The sequence below is a fragment of the Haplochromis burtoni genome, unplaced genomic scaffold (genome assembly GCF_018398535.1).
Source record: "Haplochromis burtoni strain Fernald_Lab_line unplaced genomic scaffold, NCSU_Asbu1 Contig_80, whole genome shotgun sequence".
NCBI lineage: Eukaryota > Metazoa > Chordata > Actinopteri > Cichliformes > Cichlidae > Haplochromis > Haplochromis burtoni.
In genome coordinates, this window is record NW_024582441.1 from 390,471 (window position 1) to 407,156 (window position 16,686).

Below are 16,686 nucleotides of genomic sequence, written 5' to 3' on the forward strand. Positions count from 1 at the left end.
AATATCTGCCTTATTTCTGCCTCTTTCTTTCCCATCTCTGCCCCTTTCTCCCTCTGTCTCCCCCCACCACCCCCCTCGCTCGATGCTGATCCAGACTTTGGAATTCAATGTTGCTATGGTAACAATGTCGGGTTGGTCCTCCCTGCCTCCCCCTCTTGCTCCTCTTATTCAGAGTAGATGCAGTTTCCTTGCTCTGGATTCATTCTCTCTTTAACCTGTAAAGCTGTCCCTCCTGTGACTACACTTTCTGTAAACAGTGTTAAAACACACAACAGAGCAGAGCTGAAAATGGAAAAACTAAGCATGGAAAATAAATCATAACTCATGTCATACACTTCACTTCCATTAATTTACAAACCGTCGACATTCCTGAATGCCACACAGGTCTGTTAGGCAGCAGTCGAGCTAAATGCTAACATCAGCATGCCTCATGGTGTAGCGATGGGATTTCCGGCTCTTTTTAGAGAACCGGCTCTTTTGGCTCGACTCACTAAAAAGATCCGGCTCTTCCGGCTCTTTCAGCTCCAAACCGGCTCTTCGGGTTATTTTGTTGCTTTAATAAATTTATTATTACCAATAATATAAAATTATGCACAAAAGGAATTACTAATGTAAAAAAAATTTCAATTTATATATGTTTATATATAAATATATGTGGTGGCCCCTAGAGACAAAGCACGTACAAACTCCAAAACACATTTCTAGCATTAACTGAACTTCCAAAACAGAGCTACCTAGATCACTTAAATTACACAATTGAAGGCATATGTGTATTGTTTGTGTATTTAAACACAAGCACTCATATATATTCAAATAATTTAAAAAAAATGTTCATTTACCTGTTACTACCACACACCAAATCCGGTGGTTGGTACTTGCTGGCTTGTGTAGCCACTAGGTAACAAAAACTCAACACTGCGCCCTAGCATCCTGGAGCTCTTCTTTTATCTTTTGTACGTGTTTTGGAGTTTTTAAGTATTTTGGCGTTTTTACGTGTTTTGGAGTTTTTACGTTCTTCAGAGTTCGTATCGTGTTTTGAAGTTTGTATGGGCTTTGTCTCGAGGGGCCATCGTAAATATACTTTTATTTATTCACTCCACATAAAATGCAATAAATAAATCATATAATACAAAAAACAACTATTTATATTTCAACTTTTAACTATTTAAAATTTCAGCTTTTTCCTTTTAAACAAATTTAAAGTGAAACAACACAAAACACTGCAAACCACAACACAATTAAATATAAATTAAAATATGAAAACAAAAAGAAGATGAACATTCTCTGTCATACGGACCTGCATGAATAAACTTTCCAAATCCTTTAGCATCTGCAACTGAAAATAGTTGTGGATGATTACTATACCTTTCTAATGTGAGGTTGTTGTCCCTGGCTCTCTTTCTCTGCCTCTCCCTCCCGCTCTGTTCCTGTGCTACTGCAAGTGTAACTACTGCCCCTCTCCCTCTTCCCAGCGCAAAGCACAAGGCTCGCGTGCGGAGTGAAGTGGAAAAAAGTGCGAGAGAGGGTGAGAGAAAGAAAAAAAAACCCACGGCTCGCGATAAGGAGCCGGCTCGCGTCATTCACGTCAAAGATCCGGCTCTAAGAGCCATTTCGTTTGCGACGACACATCACTATCACGGTGACAGTGTGCCGATTTCAAGTACATAAAATGTTGTTTCACCATTTTTAATTTCAGATTCAATAACCAAGGTTGGAGTGCTAATTTATCCATGAATGCTAACAAGTAAATGGCCTGTATTTGTATAGTCCCTAAGGACCCAAAGCGCTTTACACTACATTCAGTCATTCACACACACTGGTGATGGCAAGCTACATTGTAGCCATAGCTACCCTTGGGCGCACTGACAGAGGCGAGGCTGCAGGACACTAGCACCACCGGGCCCTCTGACCACCACCAGTAGGCAACAGGTGAAGTGTCTTGCCCAAGGACACAACGACCAAGACTGTCGGAGCTGGGGCTCGAACTGGCAACCTTCCGAATACAGGACAAACTGCCAACTCTTGAGCCATGATCGCCCCAAGCTTAGCTAGCTGAGTGCATATCACATACACCTGCTAACTGTGATGTGTAATTAAATAAACATAAGACATTCACTCACCAAAGGGGATGCACAGAATTTTTGGGAGGTCCGTTAGTACAATTAAATATATAAAAGGCCAAACTGTAAAGAGGTCAAGCTCAGTGAATTAAAAACAAATTGGTGAATCCCAGCAGAAGAAGCTAGCAGTTAGCATTGGCTAGTTAAGGCAGCCATGGCGCTAATAAATAAACTTTAAGCCTGAATAGACTGAATAGACTGAATAAACAGGTGAGCTGAATGAGCTGAGCGTGCAGCGTTTAAAGCGTGGAAGTACTGACCTTACTTTGAGTTTGATTCCATAAAAAGTGACAAAAACATTAGCGTCCATCGTGCGTGAGAAGAAAACTTCTTTTTACAGCGAAAAAAACCCCTAAACTTCCAAGCAAGCACCGAGTGCGCAACGACGTAATGGGAAATTCACAGAGAAACTCGCGGATTCTTCAACTGACCGCGGCACACCTGCACCAGGGTAAACCTCCGCCTACCGCAGTCCTGCTTTACAGGTGAAAATAGAGCAACAGGACCGCTGAGTCTTTGACTTTATTTATTTTCTGCTGTGTTTTACTTGCATCTACAGTGGGGCAAAAAAGTATTTAGTCAGCCACCGATTGTGCAAGTTCCCCCACCTAAAATGATGACAGAGGTCAGTAATTTGCACCAGAGGTACACTTCAACTGTGAGAGACAGAATGTGAAAAAAAAAATCCATGAATCCACATGGTAGGATTTGTAAAGAATTTATTCGTAAATCAGGGTGGAAAATAAGTATTTGGTCAATAACAAAAATACAACTCAATACTTTGTAACATAACCTTTGTTGGCAATAACAGAGGTCAAACGTTTACTATAGGTCTTTACCAGGTTTGCACACACAGTAGCTGGTATTTTGGCCCATTCCTCCATGCAGATCTTCTCGAGAGCAGTGATGTTTTGGGGCTGTCGCCGAGCAACACGGACTTTCAACTCCCGCCACAGATTTTCTATGGGGTTGAGGTCTGGAGACTGGCTAGGCCACTCCAGGACTTTCAAATGCTTCTTACGGAGCCACTCCTTTGTTGCCCGGGCGGTGTGTTTTGGATCATTGTCATGTTGGAAGACCCAGCCTCGTTTCATCTTCAAAGTTCTCACTGATGGAAGGAGGTTTTGGCTCAAAATCTCACGATACATGGCCCCATTCATTCTGTCCTTAACACGGATCAGTCGTCCTGTCCCCTTGGCAGAAAAACAGCCCCATAGCATGATGTTTCCACCCCCATGCTTCACAGTAGGTATGGTGTTCTTGGGATGCAACTCAGTATTCTTCTTCCTCCAAACACGACGAGTTGAGTTTATACCAAAAAGTTCTACTTTGGTTTCATCTGACCACATGACATTCTCCCAATCCTCTGCTGTATCATCCATGTGCTCTCTGGCAAACTTCAGACGGGCCTGGACATGCACTGGCTTCAGCAGCGGAACACGTCTGGCACTGCGGGATTTGATTCCCTGCCGTTGTAGTGTGTTACTGATGGTGACCTTTGTTACTTTGGTCCCAGCTCTCTGCAGGTCATTCACCAGGTCCCCCCGTGTGGTTCTGGGATCTTTGCTCACCGTTCTCATGATCATTTTGACCCCACGGGATGAGATCTTGCGTGGAGCCCCAGATCGAGGGAGATTATCAGTGGTCTTGTATGTCTTCCATTTTCTGATGATTGCTCCCACAGTTGATTTTTTCACACCAAGCTGCTTGCCTATTGTAGATTCACTCTTCCCAGTCTGGTGCAGGTCTACAATACTTTTCCTGGTGTCCTTCGAAAGCTCTTTGGTCTTGGCCATGGCGGAGTTTGGAGTCTGACTGTTTGAGGCTGTGGACAGGTGTCTTTTATACAGATGATGAGTTCAAACAGGTGCCATTCATACAGGTAACGAGTGGGGGACAGAAAAGCTTCTTACAGAAGACGTTACAGGTCTGTGAGAGCCAGAGATTTTCCTTGTTTGAGGTGACCAAATACTTATTTTCCACCCTGATTTACGAATAAATTCTTTACAAATCCTACCATGTGGATTCATGGATTTTTTTTTCACATTCTGTCTCTCACAGTTGAAGTGTACCTCTGGTGCAAATTACTGACCTCTGTCATCATTTTAAGTGGGGGAACTTGCACAATCGGTGGCTGACTAAATTTTTTTGCGCATCTATTTGAAAGACTGAGTGTAAACACAAAAAAATTTTATTTTATGTGCTGGAATGTGCAGAAAATAGGTTTAAATGTTAAACTAATTTATTCAAGTCAGAGAATGTTGCATATAATTAAATTTTTGCTTGATGCATAAAGTTAAAAGATTAAAACTAATAAAACAAGTTAAAAAAAAGAGACTTTTCCATTTGATTACATTTTGTATGATGGATTATGCAGAAAAAGTAGAATTGGGCTGAAAGATCTATCCTTTATCACCTTTCAGGTTGTAAATCGTGTTTTTAAAAAGTAACTAAGTAACTAAGTAATTAATTACTTTTGAAAATAAGTAATCAGTAAAGTAACGGGATTACTTTTTTGTGGAAGTAATCAGTAATTAGTTACTGATTACTTTTTTCAAGTAACTTGACCAACACTGCACATAAGTGCGTTCTATCTAACATACTCCATGGAAGACATGGGAGAGCCACTTGGGGTTCAGTATCTTTCCCAAGGATACTGAGACATGCAGACTGGAGACCAGAGGAGCCAGGGATCGAAACACCAACCTTCCGATTGGCCTCCTGAGCTACAGCCACCCACTGATAAATTATTAAGTATTAATGGTTCAGGCTGCTGGTGGTGGTGGGATAATGTTGTGGGGGATATTTTCTTGGCACACACTGGGTGGCTGGCTTAACACCAGCTTTAAGAAGGTCCAACCCATTACTCTCGAGATGGACCTCACAAATAGGCTGGTGAATGTATAACGTTGTTGTAGAGCTGTGCATTTGAGGAACTGCATGTTTCTATTTCAATCCACGGATGTTGCGACTTGGTTCCAAGCAAATATTGAGCATATTATAAATCTTACTTGGGATAACTTAAATTAATTCATAATAACTTAAAGAATTTTATGGAAGTCTTCCCAAATGACCACATGCCAACAGAAATATCATTTTCCTCAAATATAAGGATACGAAGGATACCCTAGCCCTAACCCTACTGTTGAGCTGGCAGAATGAAATTTTAATTTAAGGAAAGTAATGTAATGTGCCACATTTACTTTTTTCATAATATGTCGTTGACCCAAAAATCACAGCAACAATAAGAGTCCATTTACTAATTTAGTCCTAATTTATATAGCTCTTTGTTGTCCATGATACCAGCTAAAAAGTCTTATAAATGCACATGTGAAAAGAAGTTAAATACAGCAATGGCTCATGTCAACCGTTACGTAATAGCCCTCATCTGCAGAGTCATGACTTAATATTTACTGCTGTACATAAATTTAATACAGTGCAATATATTTCTGTCTTTGTTCATGTGCAGCATCAGAGCAGTGACCATGGACTTCTATCTGCAAGTTTCCTGCTAACAGCAGACGAGCAGAGGGCGGGACAACCGTCCACAACTTCCACCAGCACCAACTTTCCAGTGAGTCGAAAAGAAAGAGAGAGAAAGAGACAGAGGCAAGAGAGAGGACAAGAGCAAGAAGGAGAGAGGAGAGCGGGTGAACACAGTCGATGGATGCTGTCCGGATCGAGGGGACAGCACGTTCTTCACTGACGAGGAAAAGAAAGATTTCAAAATTGAGTCGAAGGATAGAAACTCGCCGTCAGGTAGGTCTCACTTTGTCACTCTCTGCACCGTCAGGTTTAGCACATTTGTGTCTGTGAAAAGGAAACTTTTAACACAACAGAAATATCTGTGGAGGTAACTCTGCGATACTGAAACAACTTTCTGTCTTTCACACTTGCTTGGTTCAATGTGAAAGGCTGTAAGTGAATTATGTAATGTGTGAGTGTATACATGGATGTTTGTATGTAAGAGGTCCACCAACATTGCCTCTGTAATAGAAGTAGGTGCAAGGTGATCCCATGTTTCATCTGCTGTGTGTGTGTGTGTGTGTGTGTGTGTGTGTGTGTGTGTGTGTGTGTGTGTGTGTGTGCATCGAGCCCTGCTCATACCGAGGGGGAGAACATTGCCAGGGTCATGAATATGGAGTAGACTGAGTTTGGGAGGGTGAGATCTGTTGTGCTTCACATCAATTCTGTCTTGTTAAGCAGAGTCAGCAGAGTCATCAAACTCTCCTCCAAGGACACATCATAGAGCCACTTATGCACCTCCCACATCCGCCTACACCTCGCGCTCATCTTTTCTCATCGCCTCCCTCTCTCCCTCCCACCGGTGCCCCTCGCCTCCTCCTGCTCCTCATCATCTCACCTTCTTTGTTTGCTGTCTTTTTTAATAAACTGCACTTTGTTAAGTTCTTCCTTGTTCTCCTACTCTTCGATAAATTCTTTTTATTTGCACTCCTGATGCCCACTCTCTCCAACTTCTCACTCACCTCTTCCTCCACTTTCTGGTTTCCCTTAAAGGCATGGTGTGTGAGAAGGGGATCCAGATCCTTCTCACCACCGTGGGGGCATTCGCTGCCTTCGGCCTGATGACGGTGGCAATAGGCACGGACTACTGGCTGTACTCCCGTGCCCTCATCTGCAACAGCACAGCCAACGTGACCCAGGATGACCCTCATAATAAGGACAAGAAGGACCCTGGTGCTCTCACCCACTCCGGTCTATGGAGAATATGCTGCTTGGAAGGTAACAAAAGAGCTTTCATCGACAGGAATCTGTGTGCGGGATTTGGACTTAAGTAGACGCATGTTTGAAAAAGTTTGAAGTTTATAGCTACTTTCTGGATCTTTAGGTTCATATTCAACTGAGAGATATAATAGAGTTGCAGGGTGGAAGGGCACTCACAGTATTGTGTGACTTTAAGTTATGGTCGTGGTGGTTTCAGACTGGATGCTGTGCAGACAGCAGATGAATTGAACCACTGTTTAAATCACATTAATCACTGCATGCAGTAATTTTGATACTTTGTTTATTATACTGTATTTACTGGCTCTTTTTTTAATTTTCTATATTCAACTATTTAACCTTTAAGCTGGTGGCCTGAAACCCGCTCCTGAGGTCCAACTAGACAATCGTATCTCATTGAAATGTTAAAGCTTATAAATGGGAGTACATTTCCCATTATTCAGTCACATATTTTTAATAGTATGCATTGTTCTTCTGTTAAATGGGATCAGAGTCTAACAGCAAGAACCTCTCACTTGACTTTAGAAAAACTTTGCTCAGGAGGGCGCAGCACTGCAGCAGCACCAACATACACATTTCATTTGTATTTGGTCGACCGTGCCACAGGGCCAAAAAAAACAATTTTGCATAATTGCAATATAATTACGTGATACTGAAGCGTAACCCTCATCCAAAATAATCCATTAATCATTGTCTGTGATTCAGGATGCATTCATTCAAGTCAATTGCTGAAACAAAAGCCTCTGTTCACCCATCGGCTTCTCATTTCAAGTGGCGGAAGATACAGAATCTGGCAGTAACCATCTCTCAATCTTCACTTCTTGTGTCACTGCAACACGAGCTGCTAATTCATTATACATTACACTGCCTGCCTGACACTCTACAGTAAAAGCTGGGATGGAGTTAACAGTGAAGAAGCAAAGGGGTGGTGTGAGTTTGCGATCTGTGCCTTTGCTCACATGCAGACTGAGGTAAAAGCTTTTTTTTTGTCTCCAGGAAAACCGCTTGGCTCTCTTTATAAAGCATCCCTGGCCCATCCTGGGCTTGGTCATTGTACAAAGCTAATTTGTCCTCATCTCTAAGCTTCCTGATAGCAAAGCAGCCAATTAGAGATAAGCTCTAGCCCTTGCAGCTCTGCTGCAGTGCACCCCCACCCACTCTTTCCCTCACCGCTCTCTCTCTCAGTTTTTTCCACTTGCTATCCCTCTGCCTTCCTCCCCCAAACATTTTTACATTTCATCTTTCACTGGTTTGTCCTCATCTTTGCCTCCTTGTAGTTTCCTCTCGTTTTCAGCCTTTTCTGCTGCAGTAAAGCTGACAGAGTCTTGGCGTGGCTTAGAGGTCAAGTATCCTTGATGTCTGTGGAGTATTCAGCCAAGATAGATGCTCAGTAGTTGTGCAGTGATGCAGTGAGGTGTAGAAGGGGTGGAAATGCAGGACATGCTAGCTCCAAAAGATTTATGCCTGCAGGTGGGTGGCACATTGTGCTGTGGATATAGACGTGTCCTGTCCTCTTCTCCCCTCTGCAGACTCATTCAAGGTGGGGTTGCACTGACTTACCAGTCAATGAAGATTTTATCTGTCTGTGTGATTTTTTGTTAGATAATTCCACAAATGTGTGAGCCCGATACTGAACATGTCAGCTGCCAGAGTTACTTAGCACAGCTGTGTTTGAGGTCATGTAGTGAGATAATATTGGAAGCACGTTCACATACACTCATTGAATACTTTATTCAGTTGACCCTTTTGTCTTCAGAGCTACCTTAATTATTTCCTGGCACAAATTCAACAAGGTGCTGGAAATGTTGCTCTGAAATGTTGCTCCATATTGGAATGACAGCGTCACACAGCTGATGGGAATCCATGAAATGAATTGAGAGATGTATATATTGGTTGTAATGAGGTTTATTACACGAAGTAGTCCTCTGTCCTCTCATATCAATGAAGCATTTTCACCTAAAGAACTGCTGCACATTGAATGTTTTCTGTTTGTCAGACAATTCTCTGTAAATCCTAGAGATGATTGTGTAGGAAAATCCCAGCAGATCAGCAGTTTCTGAAATACTGACTAGCCTATTTGGCTACTGAAATGGTTTATTCACTCTCTCTGCCTCTTAGGGCAGCAGACCACATGAACCAGTGTTTCTAAAACTAACTCTTACATTTATATAAGACTATAGATATAGAATACTCTAAGAACGTGTGTGCATAAGGTGGTATTTTCACAGTCCTGGATTTGTGGTTTAATAAAGGACGATGGAAAATGCCAACATAGACTAATGCAGGGTTTCAAAAGTGCCTGATCCATGTGGCTCATCCAGTATTTCCCTCCCATTGTACCACCATCTGTTTCTTTACAGACCTACCTGTGGAAATGTAGGAGCACTGAGAGACCATCTCACCCCACATCTGTTCGTCTCTCCCTCAGTCTGTGTCTCTTCATTTCATCACTCCACCTTTCTCAAAATCCATCCACCAACAACAGTGGTGGGCTGTCATCATCGTTCCGTGCGTCCCTCCGTTCGTCTGTCTGTCTACATTCAAGACCCCGCCGGGTAGTTATCGGTCTGCCTGTGTGTCTGCTTGTATGTATTTACGTTGTGCCTGTGCGTTCACTGTGTTTGTGACATTACTAACATAAGCTGTAATTACAACGAGAGTCATTAACCTCGATGATGTTCCTAAACAATATACCCAAATTTACCATTCAGCGCATTTGCTTGGATTCATTTTCGAATCACGGTACAACATTTTCCAGGTCAATCAGTCTTTTCATCAAGAGGATAGAAACTGTTCTCATAAGGCTTCAGCTTTGAGTTGTTGCCTTTTGTTGAGTCTGGTCACCATTTTTCTTCTTGTCTGTCTCAGGAGTGAAGAGAGGAGTGTGCTCTCAGATTAACCACTTCCCAGAGGATGCAGACTTTGACCATGATGGGGCAGAGTACGTCCTACGTAAGTTATTACCTGAAGTGCCAGATGTGGGTGATGTAGAGGGGGAACAAAAAAACAACCTGAAAACAAATTAAGAGCAAAGTATAAAATTATGCCTTGATGCTTTAAACTTGGCGTTTTATTGCTCATTCTCTCAATCACATTAAGAAATAAACACGTGACAAGGTTTACAAAGCCATGAGAGAAGGGGTGCCCTAGTTCATGCTCAATGCCCTGCAGACATGTCTTTCTACACTGATATGATGCATGTGTGCCCGTGCATACTTTAAGAAAAGCTTGTGCTCTGTTTACAATGTTGCAGAGGCATTTTGCTGGCATTTAGGTGGCATTTTCTCTCCTGTGGCCTAGTTGTCCTAGATGAGAGAGGCGTGTTAATGTGTGTGTGTGTGTGTGTGTGTGTGTGTGTGTGTGTGTGTGTGTGTGTGTGTGTGTGTGTGTGTGTGTGGTTGGCAGACCTCCTGAAAGGACCGGGGGCCACATGGGAAGGGTTTGATTCAGTTGGGTGCCTAGAACTGAGTAATTAATTTCCTCAAAAAAGTATTCTGTGTATTTTATTTAAAGCAAATTTCAACATATTTAATTATTTCATAGCATTTTTACCCATTTTTCTCACATTTTCTAAGCCTTGGTTAACAAGGACATAGAATGTTTTTCTCCACCTGTCACTACAGTAGGAGCACAGAAACAGGTTGGCTATAATTTCTTCCTTGTAATCCTTATAGGGAAATATGCTTCTTACAGTTTCAATGTTAGATGATCATATTAAGCATAGCGAAAGACATCCCAGTGAGCCAAAAGGTCAGGGGTCAGACAGCACTAAACGCTTGGTTTCCAATGGGTTTTCTACTCTTGTGTCGAGTTGATGTCAGCTCAGAACGATTTTCCTTATATTTCTTATTTTAACATGGCTTAGGTTACCATGCCATACCACTTTATTTATAAAGCACTACAGTGCTGATCAAAGTGCTGCACAATAACAGCAAACATAAAAGACCAAAGGGTAAAAGTTACAGAATACACTGGGTCAAAGGCCATGGCGTAAAAATGTGTCTGTAAACAAGAGTTAAAAACAGCAAGTGAAGGAGACTGCCTGAAGTGCGATGGCAAATTGTTCCACATACATGGAGCCGCAGCTGTGAAAGCTCTATCGTCTTTGAGTTTGTGTTGCATCTTTGTAACAAGCGAAGTCGTCTGGTCTGCTAACCTGAGAGAACGAGACGGGATGTAAGGATGTAACAGCGCACACAGCTGAAACGGGGGAAACAACCACTTAGAGAATTAAAAACAAATAAAAGGATTTTAAAGTGGATTTGTAAAGGCTCTGGAAGCCAGTGTAGAGAAGCTAAAATTGGAGTGTTATTGGTTGCACCAGATAAAAATCTAGTGTTCTGCACCAGTTGTAGGAGGTGCAAAGGAGCGTGAAGTCAAGCTAATTCCTATGAAAAGTGCATTGCAGTAATCGAGATGAGACGTAATAAAAGCATGTATTAATGTTTCAAGGTTTGCATATGGACAGGAGAGGCTTGATTTGTGACAGCAGCCTCAAGTGGAAAAGGCAGGAATTAGACACTGTGTTCCCATGAGGATCGAATTATAGAGAATGATTCATTTTCAATGAATTTCTTATATAAGGTCAAGAAGAAAATGTGACACAGGAGGTGCATTTGGTGCCACTGGAACAACATAACTTCTGTCTTGCTCTCATTAAAATTTGGGAAATTTAATCAATAAGCCAGTTAAGGAAAGGCTGGACAGGACATGCACCAATGTGTTTCACTATAAAAATAAACTTGACAGTCATAACAGTTAAAGCAAATATTATGTGTCTGGAAAATAGTGCCAAGTGGGTACAAAGAGAAAGATGGAGGTCCAAAAATGGAGCCTTGTGGTACTTTTTTCAGACAGAGAATAAATGTTTTCTTTAAATGTGAAAGTGCTACAAATGAGCATAAAAGATTTAGTCCTAGTTGTCGTAGTGCCAGGATGCACAATAAACACTCTCTGAGCACCTACTTTTTCAAAAACACATCAGAAGAGCAATTTGTAAATTTGCCTGCAGCACAGGCACAACAATTGCATGCTGCTTTAATGAAGAAGCCAATCACAGTTGCAACAATGATCTTATTTTTTGTATAGGGTTTTTCTAACAGACCTATTTCAGAATAAAATGCTTGTGATACTCTGTTAGAAAACCTATGACATAATTGACTGTTCTGTCCTGTATACAAGAGCTAAATACCTTGTGCTTATTTAGGTAATTTGATTATATTACACAAACTTTATCAAAAGCAAGTTTTGATCTGGTGAAAATCTTCTATTCATTAAGTTTCTTGATGTCATGTTGCACAGTAATAGCTTTTTGCTTGTTTCATTTACTCTTCATCTTCCATTCTTTTAGGGGTAGTCAGGGCTTCCAACATCTTCCCCATCCTTAGTGCCATCCTTCTGCTGATGGGAGGAGTTTGTATTGCTGCTAGTCGTTTCTATAAAAGCAAAAGGAATATTATCCTGGGGGCAGGGATCCTCTTTGTGGCTGCAGGTAAGTGAGGACTGTTTTACGTAACTCTGTATGTAGCTCAGTATCTGTGCTTGTGTGCACATGTCTTCATGTATTTATCTACACTGCTAAAAAAAAATTACAGGAACACATTTTTATAGTAGTGCCAAGTCAGTTACACCTCTGGGATATTGATCTGGTCGGTTAAGTAGCAGAGGGGGTTGTTAATCAGTTTCATCTCTTTTGGAGTTAATGAAATTAACACGGATGCACTAGAGGGACAACAGTGAGACAATCCCCTAGAGAGGAAATGACATTTTTCCCTCCTTATTTTTCCTGACTGTTTTTTCCACTAGTTTTGCATTTGGCTAGGGTCAAAAATTACCTACAGCAGGCCTCTAGTGTGAATGTGCCTGACCAAATAATCAAAAACAGGCTTCGTGAGGGTGGCCTCGGGGCCTGACATTGTCTAGTGGGCCCTGTCCTCACTGTTCAGCGCTGTGGAGCCCGATTTGGTTAGCATTTGACATAGAATACTAGAATTTGCAGGTCCATCATGGGCACCATGTGCTTTTCATAGATCAGACCAGGTTCACCCTAAACACATGAGAGATGTGAAAGGGTCTGGAGAAGAACGTTATGCTGCCTGTAATAGCATTCAGCATGACTGTTTTGGTGGTGGATCAGTGATGGTCTGGGGAGGCGTATCCATGGAGGGATGCAAGGACCTCTACAAGCTAGGCAACAGCACCCTGACTGCCATTGGGTATCAGGATATAGTCCTTGGGTCCACTGTCAGGCCATATGCTGGTGCAGTGGGTCCTGGGATCGTCCTGGTACATTACAATGCTCATCTGCTGAGAGCATGGAGGCAGTTCCTGGAGGATGAAGGAATTGATACCATTAACTGGCTCCCACCATCACTTGATCTAAATCCGGTAGATTTAATGTGTGTGAAATTCTGTTTCAGTCCTGCATCATTTTTTCACTTTGGTTTTGCAGTGTCTTTGAATTCAGCTCTCTGTAGGATGACAATTTTCTTTTCCTTGAAATGATGTAGGATCCGTTTGTACCTATCGCATTACCCAGTCCATATCAGTGTAGATATCCTGCATTTTTTTCCATTGAGGTCTGATTGGTTTTAAATGGTTGTTATACCTTTTTTTAGCAGGGTAGATGTGTGAACAGTGTTCTGGAGAATATCATGTGGCACAACAGTTTCTATGCTTTGTTTGGGGGTGCCTGTCGCTGCCAAATTAATGGCTACCTGTTGTTTTTATTAACAAATGTCAGACAAATTTATGTATTAGCACTGTATGCAGGCCCATGTTTGTGTACATCTTTTATAAATATCGTATTTCTGTGCTGTCGCAGGTCTGAGCAACATAATTGGTGTGATTGTCTACATCTCGGCTGCGCTGGGGGACATTTCTCCGAAGAAGGATGAAGATAAGAAATGGCAGTACTCCTATGGTTGGTCCTTTTACTTTGGAGGCCTTTCCTTCATTATGGCTGAAATGGTGGGGGTGCTGGCTGTCAACATCTACATCGAGAAGAACAAGGAGCTCCGCTGCCGTTCTCGCACCGACATTTTCAAAAGTACCACGCACGCCATGCTCCGCCTGCCCAGCTACCGCTTCCGCCGCCGCTCTCGCTCCTCATCCCGTTCGACCGACCCTTCCCGCTCCCGAGACCCCTCGCCTGTGGGGGGAGGTGGAGGAAAGAACTTTGGGCTGCCCCCCTCTGCACTACTTTCCCAGGGCCCCATTTCAGTGTCCACTCTACCCAACCCGCACTCTCGCTCCCACACAGCCCTGGCTGGAGGAGACATCTCCCTGTACACGTTGTCCCGTGACCCCAAGTTGGGAGGGTTGCCGCCCATGTATGGAACGGTGGACAGGGCCACGCTCTACCAGCTCCACAACTGCTTTCCAAAGGATGGAGGCGTAGGGGGAGGGGGGGTGATGATGAGCGGCACTCTCCCATCACTCAAGTCCCACAACCCTTCCAATTCTTCCAACTCCAATCCACCAATTCCCAACTCTGTGGGCTCTGGCCCTCCGCCCTTCACCTCATCCACAGTCGACAGGGAGCGAGGGATGGGGACTCTGGACAGGCTGAAGGGAGACAGGGAGAGCAACTCTAACACCCTCAATAGAAAAACAACACCTGTGTAGAGGAAGGGTATTAGAGGGGTAGGTGAGGAGGGAGGAGGATGGGTAGTAAAGAAAGAGGGAAGCCAGAAAGGAGCACTGCAGGCTCAACAGGAGGTAGAAACACAGGTAAAACGCTACATCTCTCCCTCCATGTTCACTGTTATTTAGTCTACTCAATCTCACTGAGGATAAAAAGAAGAGTAATAACAGAGCGATAATAACAACAACAATGAACTTTCACAATAAAACTATTTTGATATTTTAATGTGCTAGAAATGATTTATTTTGTTAATGATCAAACGCAATTAACCTTGGGCTATTATGAAAATGTTTCACATAATTTTTGTGCAATATTACCGCTAATTTAACCAGGCCATCATTGATGTAAAATTGTTGTTGTGATTATTCTTAGAGTTATTACAGGCTAGCTGTATGTGCAAACACTATAATTTAGAATGAAATTTTAATTTTCACATTTTCTTTTCCTTTATGACTTTTACTGTGAATCTCTTCCATGCAGAGCCACTGGGACTAACAGTGAGCTGTAATATGTCAGCGTCCAGCATGAGTGTGCACAATAACGTGGGAGAATGAGAGCCTGTATAATTATTTTTTCTTTTTTAACCCAAATGTTGTATGATTTTCATTTATATGATGAAGTCAGATGTGAATACTGTAAATTGTCTTCCAATATTGATACTGAAAGAAATGCAACAATAATGTGAGTGACTGCGACAGCTCACCAACTTCATTGTTATTATGAGTCTGAGTTTTCTATGGGCCTCTGTTAGTCTTATTTCCATTCTAATCAGTGTGAACAGTAGTAATTGTAGCTCTAGTCGTGTTGAAGATGTTTGTTCTTGGGCATTAACAGAACCTCTGCTCAGACGTAGCAGGAAAAAAAAAGAGACATAGAATTACACATTTGTACAGAATCAGGTGAAGGTTGCTGCCTGAGGAGAAAAGCAAAACAAAAAAAAAGCAGATTTTTTTCTATGAAAAGTCCCAAAGTGACACATGCAAATCATCATTTTCAGTGGCAAAAAAGAAAAACACTCTGTATATGTGGGTTAAAGGGTTTAAAAAAGATACCTGTACATTGTAATTATGCATACATATATTTGTAACGTCTATAGACATGTTTCTCGGGACCACTGTTCAAAATGGGTATGCATTTTGGAACGAGCCGGTTTGGCTTAAGTGTTTTGCTCCCAGTGCCGTCCCTGGACTCTTGTCGGGTGGTTTCAACCGCCAACCCTGGCCCGCCATATCTGCCCATTTACGGCCACACGATCAGTGTTTTCCCTACTTTATCACCAATGGCGGCTTCACCACAGACAACCCCTTAAGCTCCCCAAAGATTCCTTTCACTGTGCTTCCCCAGTAACTCCTGAGTCTGAACTCTGCGCTGTTTATGTGGATGAGAATGTAGACACATGTAACACCCAGCCATCCCACCCTCTTCCAAACTGTCCCGAGTGACTGCAGATCTAGGTGGAAACTGTGGATTCACCTGCTACGTGGTATAATGAAGAAACAAAAACAATGACCAGATGCTTCCAGATTATTTTCATTTCTTTGATTTCATTTCAGAAAAAGAAAAAAATGTGATTAAAAATGCACACAGATAGCATTTATGTGGGCAATATGAATAGTATGTAGTTGAGAATAGATATATCTAGATAAATGATTATGGTTTATCTAAATGTGTGATAAACTTAAAACACTGTATTGCACGAAGTTTATAAAAAAAACAATAACAGAAATATTTACAGAGTGCTGTCTTTTTTTTTCCTTTTTTTGTTGTTCAGTAGAACCTCCGAAGCAGACTGAAAAAAAAGTTGGAATATTCTGGTTTTTTACCCGAGTAAATGAAGCAATACAATATTTTACAAATACTGCACTAAAAAAAAGTCCTGCAGTTAATTTGTGTTTCATGTTCTTTCTCCTATTGTTGCGCTACAGTAGAAGGCTGTGAAAAAACACAGTTGAATCATAAAGATTCAGATTTAATTCCGTTCATATTCAGTGCAAAGCCACTCATATATAAAATTATTTAGTTTATTTTAATTTGTTATGGTGGTTGACAAAAACAAGTTAATTAGGCATTAACTTGATAGACACTTTATTATGTTGTCAACTCAAGTATCTAATCAGCCAGTCACATGGCAGAAATTCAGTGCATTTAGGCATACAGATATCAGCGAGACAACCTGCT

General features: G+C 41.9%; 1 protein-coding gene across 1 annotated transcript in view; it reads left to right on the forward strand.

The window, feature by feature from the left end:
- cacng8b (calcium channel, voltage-dependent, gamma subunit 8b) overlaps positions 1-16,234 on the forward strand; it is a 31,382-nt gene extending 15,148 nt beyond the window's left edge. The window contains exons 2-6 of the mRNA XM_005925314.3: positions 5,590-5,879; positions 6,639-6,863; positions 9,732-9,815; positions 12,214-12,354; positions 13,687-16,234. Of these exons, the coding sequence (XP_005925376.1) occupies positions 6,641-6,863; positions 9,732-9,815; positions 12,214-12,354; positions 13,687-14,489 (1,251 nt within the window). The 5' untranslated portion in view covers positions 5,590-5,879; positions 6,639-6,640 and the 3' untranslated portion in view covers positions 14,490-16,234. The remainder of the gene's footprint in view (positions 1-5,589; positions 5,880-6,638; positions 6,864-9,731; positions 9,816-12,213; positions 12,355-13,686) is intronic.
- The last annotated feature ends 452 nt before the right edge of the window (positions 16,235-16,686 follow it).